The 17,469-nt window shown below is 46.6% G+C and overlaps 1 protein-coding gene across 1 annotated transcript in view; it reads right to left on the bottom strand.

Annotated features, from left to right (window-relative positions):
• The window catches only part of MAOB (monoamine oxidase B), a 105,025-nt gene extending 88,789 nt beyond the window's left edge, over positions 1–16,236 (bottom strand). The window contains exon 1 of the mRNA XM_044235444.1: positions 16,126–16,236. Within this exon, the coding sequence (XP_044091379.1) occupies positions 16,126–16,171 (46 nt within the window). The 5' untranslated portion in view covers positions 16,172–16,236. The remainder of the gene's footprint in view (positions 1–16,125) is intronic.
• Positions 16,237–17,469: the final 1,233 nt, after the last annotated feature.

Raw genomic sequence — 17,469 nt, 5'->3', positions numbered from 1 at the left:
TGGATTATTCGAGAATTTGCAACACGTGGGCTAGTGTGGTTGCAGAGCCAAGACAAGACACTGGTGGCCAAAGAGGTCTCTGAGGTAGGCGGGGGTCAGGCCTCCGGTGTCTGCGCCACAGCCATTATTCTGGACTTAATCCTGGAAGCCACTAAAGGGTCTGAACCAGAGGAGGAACTCATGAGATTTATATTTTAGAAAGATTGCCCTGCCAGGAGAACAGTCTGGAAGGATATATGCCAAAATATTAGTAAGAGTCACCTCAGGAGGGTTAGGATGGGGTGAATTAGCTTTGTCTTTGAACAACTTAATTTGACTCATTTCTGGCCATAAACACTTTTTGTGGCTTAAAAATATTAAAAGTTGAATTTTTTTTCCTCATTAAAACTGAATTATTCTTCCTTTAGTGTAAGAATGGATTGGGTAGATACACCCTGAAGACATTTTGCTAAGTGAAATGAGCCAGATGTAAAAGGACAAATACTGTATGATTCCATTCATATGAAGTTCCCCAAGTAGTCCAATTCGGGAGGCCGGGGGGCAGAAAGCAGAATGAGGGCTGCCAGGGGTTAAGAAGAGCAAGGAATGCGGAATCTATGTTTAATGGGGACAGGACATCAGTTTAGGGTGATGACAATAGTTCTGGGAAGGGATGGCAGTGATGGCTGTACAACAGTGTGGCTGTCCTTAATGTGGCTGAACAGCCTGGGTGGCTCAGTGGGTTAGGCCGCTGCTTTCGGCTCAGGTCCTGATCCCAGAGTCCTGGGATCGATCCCCAAGTCGGGCTCTCTGCTCGGCGGGGAGCCTGCTTCCTTCTCTCTCTCTCTGCCTCTCTCTTCTGCCTGCCTCTCTGCCTGCTTGTGATCTCCGTCTGTCAAATAAATAAATAAAAGAAAAGAAAAGAAAAGAAACTTAAGATACAGGATCGAGCCCCGTATCAGGCTCCTTGCTCAGCAGGGAGCCTGCTTTCCCTCTCCCTCTGCCTCTCCCCCTGCTTGTGTGCTCTGTCTCTCTCCCTCTCTCTCTCTCTCTCAAATAAATAAATAAATTCTTAAAAAAGAAAATAAATGATATCTTCAAATGTCCAGTTAATACAGAGCACGAGAAGCTGAAAAATCTTGCCTTAGACTGTGGGCACTACTCTGGAAAACACTATTAGTTGAATAAGTGTTTATAGGGGCCAAATACCCTGAATTATTCTGTACCATAAAGCTCAGATACCAAAGATGTAGCGAATGATATCCAACCAGACAAATAACAGTGTGAGAGAAATAGAAGCTCTCGACCTACGTTTCCTTTCCTCATCTCTTTCCGACCTTTCACTTAATGTAAAATTACACAGATCGAAGGACTGCACATATCACCTTATAAGAAGCATGGATTTGTTGAGAATAAAAAATCCAATATTGATTTCCTCATGTGCACAAGAATTACACGCAACCAAGGACCTTGAGAAATACCGGTCAAATATTATTACTACACTTTGCATCTGTGTTTTTTGTTTGTTCTTCGCCCATACCTGCAATTATTTTAGCAGCAATTGAATAAGATCCCACTTTTGCAAGTTATTTGCAGATGTCCCTTCTCATCATCACTATAGCTTTCCTTATATTTGAAAAATATTAAAACTGATGCCAAGAGTTTGTATATAAAACGCATGGCTGAGGACAGGCTTAAATTCTAAGTGCTCACATTTTTTTTTCAAGCCCTGTCTTCAAAGAAAAAGGATACATACATCTTAGCCCGCACATATATATCTTCACTGGAAGCTTAAATTCGCTAATGCTTTTAATTTTAAAGATTGGTTTTAAACTTATTCCCCAGCGATCTTGAAACCCGCAAATTCCTTCCAAAGGAATTCATCCAGAAGGAAGGGAACCAGATTTAAAAGGCAGGATTCCTGAAACACACCTTTAAAAGAACATGGGAGGAGGAAAAAAAATGGTCATTTTCACCAGGTTTTCAGAGTTTTTGTTCGCCAACTAAAACCCAGGAATAAAGCAAGCCCAAGTCCCAGACGATTTTTCTTCTGCACACAAACTGTTTTTACTTCCCCCGCCACACCTTAGAGTCATCTTAACCTCTTTGTACTTTTTCCCATTTCTCAGACGTGTCTGCTGGAAGCTCAGTATTGCGGACCAGCAGACTGAATTATCTACAGAAAACTCATTTTCCCCTTGGACACATTCTCCACGATAACAGAGAGAAAGGAACAAGAGGAGAAAAGCAGATCACAGGCAGTGTACTTTGGATGTTCTGTGTTTTATCAACTAGGACCATGTGATTTCCTTTCAGACTCTGACCACAGCTGCGTGCAGTCCGATTTCCGATGAAATAAAAGGCATGTATGATATTTCACCCCTCAGGAGGCCAAAAAGATCATACCACCTATGAATAAGCCTGAAAAAAATTAGCAGATGACACAGCACCTAGAAACCAAGACCGGAGTCATCTCAGCATCCATTCTGACTTTGGCCCAAAGGTGAGCTCTGTAAAGGTACACAGGAGGCATCCTTTATCTAAAAAGGACTTTTTTTTTTATGCGCAAGTCGACAATGAAAAGGCACAGGAAATGTAATTTCACCTCATTTCTTGTGTATGTGCATGTGTTTAAGCTGGAACTCTTTCTTGATGTTCATTCCTGGCACCTAGCACGTAGAAGGCACTCATTCATGTTTTCTAGATGAAAGGCTAACAACAGGCACACAGAAAGAGCTTGGCCTTCTACCAGCCAGGATGTGAGGTAAACAGCAATATATATAAGGGGCTCCCTCACAGGATTAGAAACTAGCCTACCATTTCCTTTTATAGATCTCTCCATAAGTAAGGTGTTTTGTCTTTCAGTCAGAGAACAGAATCCTCAAAGTGTTAATATCATCGTAATACGTTCTAGCTCTGTAAAGTTTGGCTTGGTGGGGCATGGGAAGAACAGGATCTTTATCTCTCTCTCTCTCTCTCCATCTTAAATCATCTGTTCAAGTGCACAGAGGATAGAACTTTGGACATGCCAACTCAAAACATTATAACTCATTTAAATGCTATCAGCAGTTATTTCCAAGAAGTATAGTCAAAAGGTTACCTGTCAAAATCCTTCAACACACGCCTTCACGATCACGATCTTTCTAGTTCATTTGTTTTTCTAGTTCATTTGTCAGATCCCTCTATTAACGAATGTCCTTTGACCAAAGCCCACCAACCTGTTTACCTCGCCATTCAAACGCTACCGACCAGCTCCCTCACTTTCTCCCTCAACCATCTTGGATTCTGTTGCCCATGTTTACAACCACTTTTAGTATCTTCAGTTCCCTGTGAGAAATCCTGTGGGAAGCTGCATAAAACAGTAGCAGGATTATGGAAAGAAGAGGGGTACGCACCAACAGTACTATTTTGCTAAGAACCCAGAATCTAGGGGCGCCTGGCGGGGCGACTTAGTCATTAAGCGTCTGCCTTCAGCTCAGGTCATGATCCCAGGGTCCTGGGATCGAGCCCCATATTGGGCTGCCTGTTCAGTAGGGCACCTGCTTCTCCCTCTCCCACTCCCCTTGCTTGTGTTCCCTCTCTCTCTCTCTCTTTCTGTCAAATAAATAAATAAAATCTTAAAAAAAAAAAAAGAACCCAGAATCTGTGCTGGACCCAAAATGGTAGCCTGGGATAGATGGACAGTCCATGACCTTGTATGTCTAGTGCTCACAGATTATGGTTGTTTGTTCCTTATTTATCCCTTGGCTACACTGCCACAGATGTTTTCAATAAGGGAAGAGAACTATGTTTGTAACAATTCCAGATAAGAGGTTATGAATCTCAGCTCTAAATCAGCCCAGAGTGTTAAGAGAATTAGATCCCCTGGAGTTTGTTGCGGCCAACGTAAAGGTCACCCTCCACCCTCCACCCTGTTCTGGGGGCACAGGGCACCTAAAAGATCCAGAACTGATGGGGCTCAGCACTCTCCCTGGGCCTCTGCTCCAACTGACACAAACTTCATGGTTAGAAAGCCTTGTGATGGACAGAATGAAAATACGTCCAGCTCTTGTCTGTCTAGGTTAGGGTCCACAGTCGGCAGCCTCTGAGGCAGATCTACACGTAGGAGCTTTATCAGGGTTCAATAGATGTCAAGAAGCAAGGGGAGCAGGACAGAGGGCTGAACTGAGATGCAGTCACAACGTAGGCCTCAGTCAATCCCATAGGGAGCTCCGGAGCTGAGAGGGCCCATCAGAGTTGTCCTGAAGTGAGGCAAGGGGGCCAGGCCTCTGTATCCCCGCATCTGTTGCAGGGTGCCCCCAAAGGAAGGGGTATGTTCTTGGGTGAGTCAGCTCCCCTCAGTCAAGGGCAATTTCCACAGAGGGACTCCACAGTGAACCAGCAGGTGGCCAGCCTCCTCAGCAGGTGGGGGAATAACTGCCCTAAAGGGGGCTTAGGCAGCCAAATGGCCTCCACCACGCTGCCATTTTAGGGCCAACAACAAGAAGAGCGAAACTGAAATTTCAATGGCCTGTGTATATTAGAGTGCAGATTTAAATTTCAACCACTTAGAGCTATATTTTAAGGAAAAATATTTGAATTGGCCAATTAACTCTCCAATAAATCCTCTCACTAAATATTTGTTCAGGTTCTTTGAGGCCCTGAGGTGACGCTTTCATCCTCCTCTCCTCTCTGGAGATGAACCTATCCTTCTCAGCACCCACCACCCCCACCCCGAGCATTCACCTGTGTGGGGCTATATGTGTCTCCCTCTGCTCGGCGTACCCCTCAAAGATGGAAACCTGTATTACCCATCTGTCTATTCCCACGCCAGCCCAATGCTTGGTAAATACGGCATTCGATAAGCATTTATTGAATAAATGAATTCATCAAGGAATGAGCAAATTTGACTTCTTTTTCTCCCTGGCAGAAACAATAGGATGGGAAAACACATTTGGTGAAATGAGGAGCTCATGTGTGTGTGTACACCTTTGTACTTCTCATCAGTGCTTAACAAGGCCTGTTTGATTTTGACTAACTGGCATAGCCTGAAAGGGCTATTCTGAAACAGTTGACTGTATCTTACAGGACCTCCAAATAAACTGAAATCTGGCACAGATTGGAAGGCAAACTAAAAAGGACATTAAAATGTAAAACACGAAACAGCTGTGTGATCCTCTTATAAAAAACTGGACAGGGGCACCTGGGTGGCTCAGTGGGTTAGGCCGCTGCCTTCGGCTCAGGTCATGATCTTGGGGTCCTGGGATCGAGCCCCACATCGGGCTCTCTGCTCAGTGGGGAGCCTGCTTCCCTGTCTCTCTCTCTCTCTGCCTGCCTCTCTGCCTACTTGCGATCTCTACCTGTCAAATGAGTAAATAAATAAAATCTTTAAAAAAAAAACTGGACAAAGGCTATACCCATGTCTTATCTAGATGGGTAAAAATAATCATAGAAAATTATAGAAAATGATTTGTTACAGGGCTGTTTCCTTTTCTGCACTGAAGCACAAACTTCTAGATGCATGGGATAAATAGTGTCCAAAAAACTTGGAAGTACTATAAAAAACATAATAATGATGGGCATAAAGTACTCATTGCAAAAAACAGTTGCAGAGAGTAAAATTTACTTGCCACTACTGAAATTTTACAAATCTGAAGACATTTGTACTTTCTAGTCCCTACATCTTCATTAAGTGACAACTACGAACTGGGGAAGGTTTTCTCTGTATTGTGCTGGAATGGGGAGAATTGTTGGTTGCCTGTTGAAGTAACTAAGAAGTCCATTATTACAATTCCACCATAAAGTAGACTGGTAAAATTTTCTTGGGAATGACAATTTTGCAATAATTATTAAAGGCCCTCAAAGGATTCCCATCATTTATTTCTAGAACCTTCCTAAAGAAATAATCAGAATTACGCACAATGGTTTAGGTATAAAGATGTCCATAATAGCATTGTTTGAAATGAAGTTTCAAAAATGATGTTTCCAAAAGAAGTTTGGAAATGTAAATCTTCAGCAATAGGACAGTTGCATAAATAAATACAATCCTATGAAGAAATATAATAAAGTAACCAGGATCTTATGGGAAAAGAGCAGTTAAGACATGATTAAGCAGTGGTGTTATTATTTACTAAAAAACAAACAGATCCAATAGGTGACATGAAAAAAACATATATATAGGTGGCGTTAGTTAACAGTGGTGTTTCTGGTGGGGATCAATTATGGGTGATTTTCATTTTCTTTTTGTCCTTTTCTGCAATTTATGGATGTTCATAGTAAATATGTACTATTTCTATAATCTGTGTTATTAAAAAATGTTCCCATGTCGCAAAAAAAAAATTCCTAAATCTATAAATCACCAAGAAAAAAATGTCATTTCGTCTTTCTTTTTTTTCCTTTTTTTGTGATTTCCTTTTTGTTGTTTTTGTTTGTTTGTTTGTTTGTTTTTTAAGGATAGGGAATGTGCCCTCATGCTTGAGTGGAGGGGAGGAGAAGAAGAAGGGAGAGAGATAGAATCTTCTTTTTTTAAGATTTATTTATTTAAGAGAGATAGACTGTGTGCATGTGCAAGCAGGGGAGGGGCAGAGGGAGAGGGAGACAAGCAGACTCCCTGCTGAGTGGGGCTCAACCTCAGGACCCTGGCATTATGACCCGAGCCGGAATCAAGAGTCATGCTCAACTCACTGAGCTACCACCGAGGCATCCCTGTGATTTCATCTTTCATTTACATCAATAGCCTTTCTTCTTAAAATTTTTGAGGGAGGCGTTCCTGGATGGCTCAGTTGGTTAAGCGTCTGCCTTCGACTCAGGTCATGATCCCAGAGTCCTGGGATCAAGCCCTGCACCATGCTCCCTGCTCAGCAGGGAGTTTGCTTCTCCCTCTGCCCCTTACCCCACTCTCATGCTCTCTCTGTCTCTCAAATAAATCAATGAAATCTTTAAAAAAAATTTTAAAAACTTTTTTTTAAAGATTTTATTTATTTGTCAGAGAGAGAGGGAGAGAGAGCGAGCACAGGCAGACAGAGAGGCAGGCAGAGGCAGAGGGAGAAGCAGGCTCCCTGCCGAGCAAGGAGCCCGATGTGGGACTCGATCCCAGGACGCTGGGATCATGACCTGAGCCAAAGGCAGCTGCTTAACCAACTGAGCCACCCAGGCGTCCCTCAAAAACATTTTTGAGGATATTCTGGCTATTAAATTATTTGCTTATTAATTCTTTGCTTTATCTTAAATCACACACAAAAAAAGGGCCCTGCTGAACAACAAAAGCTTTTCCCAAGAGCTCACTGTTTTTAATGTAGAAAACCAAAAAACAACCCAAAGCAGTGAGATGGAATTAAAGACAAAATTATAAAAAGACACAGTTAAAGACAGAAACACAACTGGAATCACAGGAATAAAAAAAGTAGCTCCATGGGACGCCTGGGTGGCTCCGTCAGTTAAGCCACTGCCTTCAGCTCAGGTCATGATCCCAGGGTCCTGGGATCGAGTCCCACATCAGGCTCCTTGCTTAGCAGGGAGCCTGCTCTCTCTCCACCTCTGCCTGCCACTCTGCCTGCTTATTCTCTCTCTCTCTCTCTGACAAATAAATAAATAAAATCTTAAAAAAAAAAAAAGTAGCTCCAACTCCAAAGCATGAGGTCAAAATTCCAAATTCAGCATCAAGGAATCATTGGAAATGTTTGAGCTGTAAACCAAAAGGGGAGTGGTTATTCACCCTGGCAGGACAGCAAATCAAATTAAAAAGGACCTAGCAGGATACCTTCCTCATTGCGCAATTCTGATAAATGTTGAGGAGGCTGTGGCCAGAGTAAGAAACGTCCTACGGAAGAGAAGACGAACACCAGGTCAAGAGCTTAACCTTCTGACACAATGTGAAAATTAACTAGAACATGCCATTTACGATACCATTAAACAGGGACCATGGTAACATCACTAACATTTGAAAGGTCATTCCTACCTGAAGGTACATTCTGATTTTGTCCTTTCTCTCACAAAACAGTAGGTTTTGGTGACTACTTTGACATAACAAATAGGATGAACTATTCACTTTGAGACTGCCTGAGACGTGTGTGTTTGTTACTGAGTAAGCGGGGTCACAGCCCTTGGGCAGAAAACTCTTTAATTTTTTTTTCTGAAAAAGAGGGAAATTTTAAATACGGTCATGTCCTTCAATTCCAGTTATAAAACCTCCGAGGGAAAACATGAATTACTATTTTTGTGATACTTCCTGGGATCAAGCCCAGCAACCAGCTCGGCACTCAGCACAAACTCTGAGGTGGAGTCTTCTAGACTGTTTCCCTCTCCCTCTGCTTCTCCCCTGCTCGTGTTCTCTCTCTCTCCCTAAAATAAATAAAATCTCTTCAAAACAAACAAACAAACAAACAAACAAAAAAACCACCACCCACTGACTTGTAAAAATGGAGTTAACACTTACTGACCCTTCCAGGAGTTAGTCCCAGGGCCCTCACTGCACTTTATAAACAAGGATCTGGAGCCTCTGGGGAAATAGGTAATAACCCAAGCTACACAGTTAGGGACAAGGGGTGGGGATTTGAACCTAAGCCCTAGGCCCCCAGAGTCCTTGCATTTAACTTCTGGGTTACCCCGCTTCCTCGAGAAGGTGAAAGGTTTACTCCATTTTTTTCTGTAGGTTTCTAGCTGTGGGGTGTACCTTCTCTGGGTCCAAAGCCTGGGAGGACCCATGAGCCTGATGGAGGGATTCTCCCAATGTGATTCCATTTCGGGGAGCTAGAACGGGCATACTTCCTTTCTAAATACCAGAGATGGGAACATAAACCACACAAAGTACTGGATTTTGAGCAGCCTATGGTCAGATGAGGGGTCACAGATGCTTAAACAGGTCAGTGAAATTAAAACTGATAAGACTCTAAGTAAAATAGTCATTAAATCCAAAGATGAACCTGGTTAGTGGTAGTTCTGATTCAGGGGCACCAGCAACTGTACACATTTCATTTGTCCCAGGGGCTGAATGACATCTGCCATTAGACTATGGTCTTGTCACCTGTAATAATTTAATGGTCACTAATCTTTTTTTATTTTTTAGAGAGAGAGAGAAAGCATGGGGGGTTGGGCAGAGGGAAAGGAAGAGAGAGAATCTTAAGCAGGCTTCACACCAAGCACAGAGCCCGACACGGGACTCAACCTCACCAGCCTGAGATCATGACCCAAGCCAAAACTGAGCGAGACGCATAACCAACTGAACCACCCAGGTGCCCCAAGAGTCACTAATTTTAAATGTTATTCAAACTGTAGAAGTACAAATTCCATATTAATCAGTCAAGCACATATGCATATAAAGTGTGAGTCTTGACGGGAATAAAGAAAGGTACTAGCATATTCAAACTTGGCGATGACATACTAGTTTATCATTACGGATATCTGGAGAAGTAGCAGTTGGCCTGAAAACATTTCCTGAGCTTTACTGTGTCAAAGGAACATGGGAAATGGGAGTCGGGTCCAAATGTTAGAGAAATAAGTAAGTTAAAATTAAATGAGCTCTTCACGCTCATAGGATAAATTAGACCAGAGGGACCATCCCAGTGTCCTGGGATCGAGCCCAGGGCTCCCTGCTTGCAGGAAAACTGCTTCTCCCTCTCCTCCCTGCTCATGCTCTTTCTACTCTTCTCTCTCTTCTCTCTTCTCTCTCTCTCTCTCTCAAATCAATAAATAAGTAAATAAGTAAAATCTTTTTTAAAAATGCAGGAGGGGCACCTGGGTGGCTCGGTTAAGGTGCTGCCTTCAGCTCAGGTCATGATCCCAGGGTCCTGGGACTGAGCCCCACATTGGGCTCCCTGCTTGGCGGGGAGCCTGCTTCTCCCTCTGCCTCCGCTTGCCGCTCCCCTTCCTTGTGCGCGCTCTCTCTCTTTCACTCTGCCAAATAAATGAAATCTTTTTAAAAAAAAAAAATGCAGGAATCACCGAAGCAGCTGATTTTCAGTTACAAGCTGTAGTGTTTTAAAAACCAATTTGGATGACCTTCGTTATCAGCCGCATTGCTAAAATCCTCTCGGTGTGCATGTCTCTGCAGCCACAGGAGCATGAACAAATGATGTGGAAACATATCCCAAGTTCATGTTACACAGGAAGTGGACCACTCTGATGATGGGCGAAGGTTAACAGACCAGAACTAGCTGCTTCTGCAAGGACATTTTCACCCGGCAGCAGAAGAAATCAAACAAGGAAACAAATGTCGAAATGAACAACAGGGGGCTGATCTTAACATCAACATCCGCCGGGCACCAAATGCATGAGAAGTGTTCATAAAACAGACATGCGTTCTGCAGTCAGAATTTCTCACGCTTTTTCCTCTTCAATATATTTTCAAAGTAATTAGAGTTTAAGCTTTTTCTTCAAATTTTGCTGCCGGCTTTCTTATATCATCTATGTGAGTAAATCATATACAAGCCAAGAAAGTAGGGCGGGAGGCAGCATCCCTAGACGGGATGATAGTCCATGAATCTGTGTGTGTATGTGTGCGTGTGTGTGTGTGTGTGACTGCACGCCCAGCCACTAACTGTTTCCTCAACCCGAAGTTTGACAGTGGAGTCAGCTGGCACGGTGCCATTTTAGACCCATCTGTGGTCAGTGACCATTTGTCAGCCTGATGAACAATAGTAGCCAGTGTTCACTGTGTGCTTGCCAGATGCCAAGCCTTGTGCCTGCATTTTCTCAATTAATCCTTTCCACCGCTTTGCGAAGGGAATACCATTCTTATCCCTCTCTTCTGCATGAGAAAACCAAGACCTGGGAAAGTTACCGATGTCTCTCAAGGTGGCACAGCTAACCCGTGGTGGAACCAAGGCAGACGCCACGCTCTTAACATTAGGCTCTAGCACTGCCCTGTAGAACAAGGGCAGGTTTTGGGGGGGATGGGCTAGACCTCAGAGTCCTGCCAGATACAAAGGAAATTGCTGCCACGGATAATGGCCAAGCCGAGCCTGAAACCTGGAGGATACAGGATTTAAAAATCACGCTTCTCGTGGCACCTGGCTCTGCCCACGTGGCCCACCCGGCAGGCCCCTCCCAGCGATGTGCCCTATGTACTAGAACCAAGCAGGAGGTACAAGGCTTTGGTGTTCTTAACCCTCACAGAGCTTCTTGAAAAAGTCAAGCTCCTAAAGCCTTGCCCAGCATGAGGATGGCACTCGGAATGCCAGCTCTTTGTTATTATTTATTTTTTTAAAGATTTTATTTATTTATTTGTCAGAGAGAGTGAGCACAGGCAGACAGAGTGGCAGGCAGAGGCAGAGGGAGAAGCAGGCTCCCTGCTGAGCAAGGAGCCCGATGTGGGACTCGATCCCAGGACGCTGGGATCATGACCTGAGCCGAAGGCAGAGGCTTTAACCCACTGAGCCATCCAGACGCCCCTTATTTATTATTAATAAGCAATTAATCCTTTCGTGAATCAATAGTATTTGCATGTATTAATCATACACTTGTGATTATAAGGAAAACAGGACTCAGGTGGCTGGAAATGAGGCCCAGGTCAGAATCTGAATAAGAGCCAGACTAGGCAGCGGCTGGTACCCAGATCTGGGGCTGCCGAAGTTTCTCCTGATGACGAATACGGAGAGTCCCAGAGCCCGATGTGAGCCTGAGCTCTGGAGGCCCCTCACTGGAGGGAGTAAAGGGATGGGGTGGGGCAGGAGGGAACTGAAATCAGGAAGGCCCCTCCTGATGCCCACCCCTGCTGCCATCTTATAAAAGCCGCACAGCAGGAGAAATTATTAGTGTGTGAACAGGAGGAAGTGATCACACCGAAATGCCTGCTTCTCCTCCCACAGACTGAAAAATCCTAGCGGCTCATCAAGGGTCTATTTTCCAAAAAGCATAAACTGAAGCCGTAATGGCCAGCAGGTACATTCTTTTGAATCCTAGCAATAACCTCCTCTTACCGATAAAGGCATTAAGAGTCTGATATAGAAGATGAGGCCGCGGGAGAGCAGGGGGAGTGATGGGGCTTTTATGGTGACGCAGTAGGGAAGGATAGGAAATAGGATCCGTAATGGGTCTGTTTGACCCTAAAGTGGCTATTGTTATCACACTGCCATACTGGCTTTCTCTCTGGAGCCTCTCTTTGACAGGGATTGACAGTTTGCCGAGTACTTCTAGATCATTACTACTTTTCAGAACATTCAGAGGGGTTCTAGGAGACCAGCGATGTCCTCCACCTTTCTTCAACAAAGGCAAAGATGAAGTTTTACCATGAACACACATGCCGCATCTGCCTACTGCGTCCCTCGACTTATGATCCCCCGTGGGCCAACTCTGATAGGCCCTGCCCAGGCCGGGCCCACCAGCCCATAGCAGGCTTGCTCTCCTGGCCCACAAAAGATCACAAGCCAGGCTCCTCCGACTATCGCAGGATCTCAGCCGAGTACCAACCAACCTCAGATGGCCGACTCTCCTCTCTCAAGCCTGGCAAAGACATCCTCCTTTCTACTTAGAACTTACTTTTTTTTTTCCCCAGCTTTTATTTTGAGGATTGAGCAAGAGCCATTCCAGAATGGCAGAAGATAAGTTTCCATGGTTTCACCAACCCAAACACTGAAACTGAGACTCAGAACAAGAAACAGTATGCTGCCCTCCAGCTCCATGTGGGAAACGCTGTTATTCTGTCAAAACTCCAGAGATCACGTGCCCCTTGGTCAAAGGAGATCTCAGGAGGTGTGCCTTTCTAGGCCACGCACGTTTCTCAAGAAGCTAGTCCACAACTGCCCTAGAATTTTTCACACATCAAAAAATAAAGTTGCACATTAACCAGCTGCCTCTCCCATACATCTGTGTTTATCCTAAAGGGAGCAATTAAAACTTGCTGATGGCTTAAAAAACTATCAGAGAGCTAGCAAAAAGTCCCAAGTTTAATAATTAACACATTTTAAAACCCAGAGTCAAATTCAGGCATTTCTAAACATACATCACTATGGCAGTCACCTACTAATTCTAAAATTCTGATTTGATCCCTTCTCCTGCCCTCCCATAAGATTTGGCGGGAAATGCAAAAAGGCTTGGTAGTCAGTAAATGTGAGTTTCCCGTGAGTTTTGGGGCCAATCAATTGAGGCTTTGTCCTGTAAAGGTCCCCTCCCTGGGCTCCAGGGGCTCACAGCCCCAGTGGAGGGGAAAGTGAGCCATTACAAACTCCTGGAAAGGAACAAGGGGGCAAGGGAGAGTAAAACAGAGGCATCTAATCCAATCTGGGGAGATCCGGGGAGGCAGTCCTGGGAGATGATATCTCAGCCAGGATGTGAGGTTAACTGTCTTACAGCATCTGTTTCCTCCTCAAACTACAGAGAACGACTGAAACTTTCCTCCCTTCCACCCCACCCCACTTCCAGCCTGTCCTGGACTTCCTCCCTTTTCTCTCTTGGTTCCATTCATTTCATTTGCTTCAGGTTTCAGTTAAAACTTCACCGCCGTGCTCATCAGTGAGCCCAACTTCTTCCCTGCATCCCACCTGCTAGACATCTCTCCCCGGTGTCCTCCGGGCCCCTCTGAAACCTGCTCTTCCCCTTCACACCCCTCTTCTTGCTAAGACCGTCACCATATCCCTCTCACTTGACACACATCACTCTGTGAATGAAAAACCCTCAGCGGCCGTTCACTGACCACACAAAGAACTAAACTTGCTTGGTTTGAGGTACCAGCCTCCCCACAATTCATCCCACCAGACCCCACCCCCGCAACTCTCCACACTGAAGTTCTCAAGGCTTCCTAAGCACGCTACCATATTCTTTCACATATTTGTGTTTTTATATCAGCTGTTCCTTAGCTCAAACTGCTTCCTGCCGCTAGTCTCCAGCTGAACCCTTATTCATCCTTTCAGGCCTGCTTCAAATGTCACCTCCTCTGTCAAGTCTGCCCAGATTTTTCTCAGGCAGAGTTTGACATTCTCTCCAATCACCTTCCCTGGGACTTTGTGCCTGCAGCACTGAAGCATCTTATCAGAGGTCATGAGTATTCACTGATCAGGACATGTTTCTCACGTGTCTCCCACGTTAGCTACTGAATGCCCCTGGGGCAACACCCCTGTCTAATTCGTCTTTTATTCCTTTCAGGATAGGATGTGGAACAGGAAGTAAGAAGTCACTGCATGAATGAATAATGAATTAACGAACGGATTCCTCTTGTGGCATATACCATTTTCGACCCTGTATAGTCTTTATTTGGGTATCTCATCTCCCTTCCTAGATGGACAAGTCTTCCAGGGCAAAAGCAATGTGATCCATTCTTGCGATGACCCTGTAATCTAGCTATGACTAATCGGTGTTGCCCTCGCGTAGCAGATAAAGCAACTGAGTGAAGTCCTTGGAGCCCTGCTTTCTTGGTTTCCAGAATAATGCCTGTTCCATGCACTGTTCTTGAGAAAACGCAGATCTATTCACTTGTCCCCTCTTTTGAGAGTTTGAGGGAGAAGGCAGAGGTTCACCACTGCTTGCAAAAAAAAGCCAAACCCTTGTCTACTCTTCCCGAATGAGTCCAACATGATTAATCTGAGTGATCTTGAAGGTCTGGAGTATGAATCAGAAAGGGCAAAATAAGGGGGGGAGGCGCAGAATAGAAAAATCTGAATCTATTAGACGTGGGGCAAAAACAGGACTTTGGGGGCCTGGCAAGAAAACCTTCAGCTTCTGTAAAATGGGATGTTATGCAAGGCAGCAACTAAAAGCACTGAATAATATTTTCTAAAGCACCTAGGTAGATATGCTTTTAAAGTCCATGTTCCTAGAGGAGAAAAGATGCCAAAAATACTGAAGGGAAACAGAATCGATATAGGCTTGACCCACCTTAGCACGCCACTGTGCCTAGGCATCTGTGGGCGTGCGGCACCCGACACAATGCCTGGCATGAGTGAGCTCAGGAGGGCCCCACAAACAGAAGTGGTAGTCTGAGATCTGACCCAGAGGTGAGGAGGGGTAGAGTGGAGGGAGCAGCACCCGGCATCCAAGGCCTTGGTTTATTCACCAGGTACCTCTATCCTGCCCACCCCCGGGGAGCAAGGGCCAAGCCTGCTCCTGAGACCTGGCCAGGGCGAATGTTGCCCAACACATCCATGGTTTGGGGAAGTGTCCTAATTACTTCGCAGCCACCAGGAGACCCTGGGGTTTGGGCCAAATTATCTGCAGGGATCTGTTAGGCTGTCCTAGGAGTACTGCTTATTCCCACTAACCCCACCCCATATAGTCTACTGTCCTCAGAAGGTGAGTTTCCCCACTGACCCCATCCCTCCCTCTAGCTTTTGTGCACTGTCGCATCCCCGTGTCTGAGAGGGTGGTATCTGTCCCCAACCCTCCATATAGGCTAGGCCAGAGTCCAGTTTCTCCATTCCAGCCCTGTTGGACTTGTTCACCCCGCTTCTTAATCCTGCTCTAAGGGGGTGGCGGGGAAGAGGTGGTGAGAGGAGAAGAGCTCTTTGCCCAAAAGTCCCCGCTGCCCCAGGGAGACCCATGACAATCACAGAAACACAAAGAAGCAGGCTCCGGATCATTTTGTTTTGTTTTGTTGTTTTTGGGGTGGGGGGGTTGTTTTTTGTTTTTTTGTTTTTTGTTTTGTTGTTTGTTTGTTTGTTTGTTTGTTTTTGACAATCGCTCGCCCCAGGGTCCATCCGGCCCCTGCTTTCAAACCCAGGAGATGTTCAAGCGCGATTGCCCGCGACCAAGAACTACAACACGTTGTGGCGCACGCCTGCTTCCAGAGAAGGTGCAGAGCGCCCAGGTCAGGTTGGAGCGAAGGATTGACCTTTGCTTGTTAAAAGTGACGGCCCTTGGCGTCGCCCCCTTGTAGAAATCTCTCATCTACCGGCCCCCTTTCTCCTCGCCTCTAAAATTCCCCCAAGCGCAGGCCTGGCAGCCTTCGCAGGGAGAAGTTCAAAGCCTGGCCCCAGCCTTTCCACAGACTTTCAGCCCCCGCTTCTGTCTGGGACCGCACCATATCCCGCCGGCGAGGGAGGATCGTGCGCGGAGCTCGGGAGCCGCGAAATGCCCGCCAGGGCGTGGAGAGTCTTGGGGAGTCTTGGGGTGAGGGTCCGGGACCAGCCTCCGCCCCAAGGCCCTAGGCCCTCGGGCGTCAGCCGCCCGCGCGCCACCCCCCGCCCCCCAGGCGGCCACCTGTCCGGGCGCGGAGGAAGGAGGGCCGCCGCCGCGACTGACCTGAGATGCCGCCCCCAACAACGACCACGTCGCATTTGCGGCTCATGGCGCTCGCTTCGCTCCGGGCCTCCCGGGTGCCCGCTGCTCGGCAGTCTGGGTCTCGGCCCCCGCCCGCCACGCCGCTACCCCAGCACAGTAGCGCCGCCGCCCAGCGGCTATATCGCCTGCCCCGGGCCCCGCCGCCGAGCCCCGCCCCCGCCCGCAGCTCCGCCGCCTAGACCTGGGGAGGGCGGGCGCCGGGGGCGGAGAGATCACCTTGTGCCTGCACGTGGGATGGGGGAGGGGGGTGCGGGGGGGGGGACCTCCCGGGGGGCCCTCAGCCCCCAGCCTCCGGCACAGTCTGTATTTCCGCATCAGCCTCCCTAGTGTGCTTTGGAACTCCAGGGGTGGGGTGGGGGGCGCTGGGAGGGTGGCTCGTGGGGATGGCTTCCTCCAGTCCCCTACCTGGTCCCCTAATAAAGCAATACAAATAATAGCGGGTATTCACCTAGCGCTTTCCAGATCCCAGGCACCACATTAAGCGCTTTACGTGCATGATTCCGGTTAATCCTTCCAACAACCCATTTTACAGATGAGGACAGCGAGATAAAAGCAGTGAGGAGCGAAGGCAAGATTAAAAAAAAAAAAAAGCCAGAAGGAAAGAAAGTAAAAGGCGTGGTGGTTCTGAGACCCACTTTGATCCACCCCGCGGTGCTATCACTATCCCGGGAAGGATTCCCAGCCCCTCTCATAGTGCTTCCAGTTACCCACCTTCCCCTACCCCTCACCCCTGCCCTCAGGCCCGCAATGAACTCAGCAAGAGTGAAGCAGCGAGCAGAGTTATTTGTGGCCCTAGGATGTGGATCTGGGGACCTTGGCTTTGCCAAACATAGGGATGTTTCAACAATATTGTAGGTGTTTAAGCTGAGATGGCCCAAGAAGACGGAGGTGTATCTCTTCAGGAGACTTGGAAAGTCACCTTTCAAAAAGTGGAAAAGAGCAATGTAGGGTGGCTTTTCAGGACGTAATTGTGTGAAGTGCTTCTGTTCAGGGTAGGGGAGCTGTGGGACTGGAGGTGGGAAGGGGAAGGGGTTGCTGGCTCCAGGTCTGGTGAACTCTGAGGCAAACCTCCACCTCATCCCACCCAATCTGTGTATCCACCTGCTACCAAAGCATTCTGAGCTTCTGCTGTCATCAGACTAGAAGATGGGTGGGGCATGTCTGTGACTAAGTCACCTGTGGCAGAAGTCTTGATCCTGCTCTGACCTGATTTCTAGAAACCCCCATCTCTCCTGCTTTGGTATAAACCAACTCCTCGCCTGAACATGGGTTCCCCACTGCCCCACCCTGACAACAACCAGTAAT

Source organism: Neovison vison, chromosome X, assembly GCF_020171115.1.
Source record: "Neovison vison isolate M4711 chromosome X, ASM_NN_V1, whole genome shotgun sequence".
Classification (NCBI taxonomy): Eukaryota; Metazoa; Chordata; class Mammalia; order Carnivora; family Mustelidae; genus Neogale; species Neogale vison.
The sequence above is the reverse complement of the archived record's forward strand: the minus strand, read 5'-3'. Positions and strand labels throughout refer to the sequence as shown.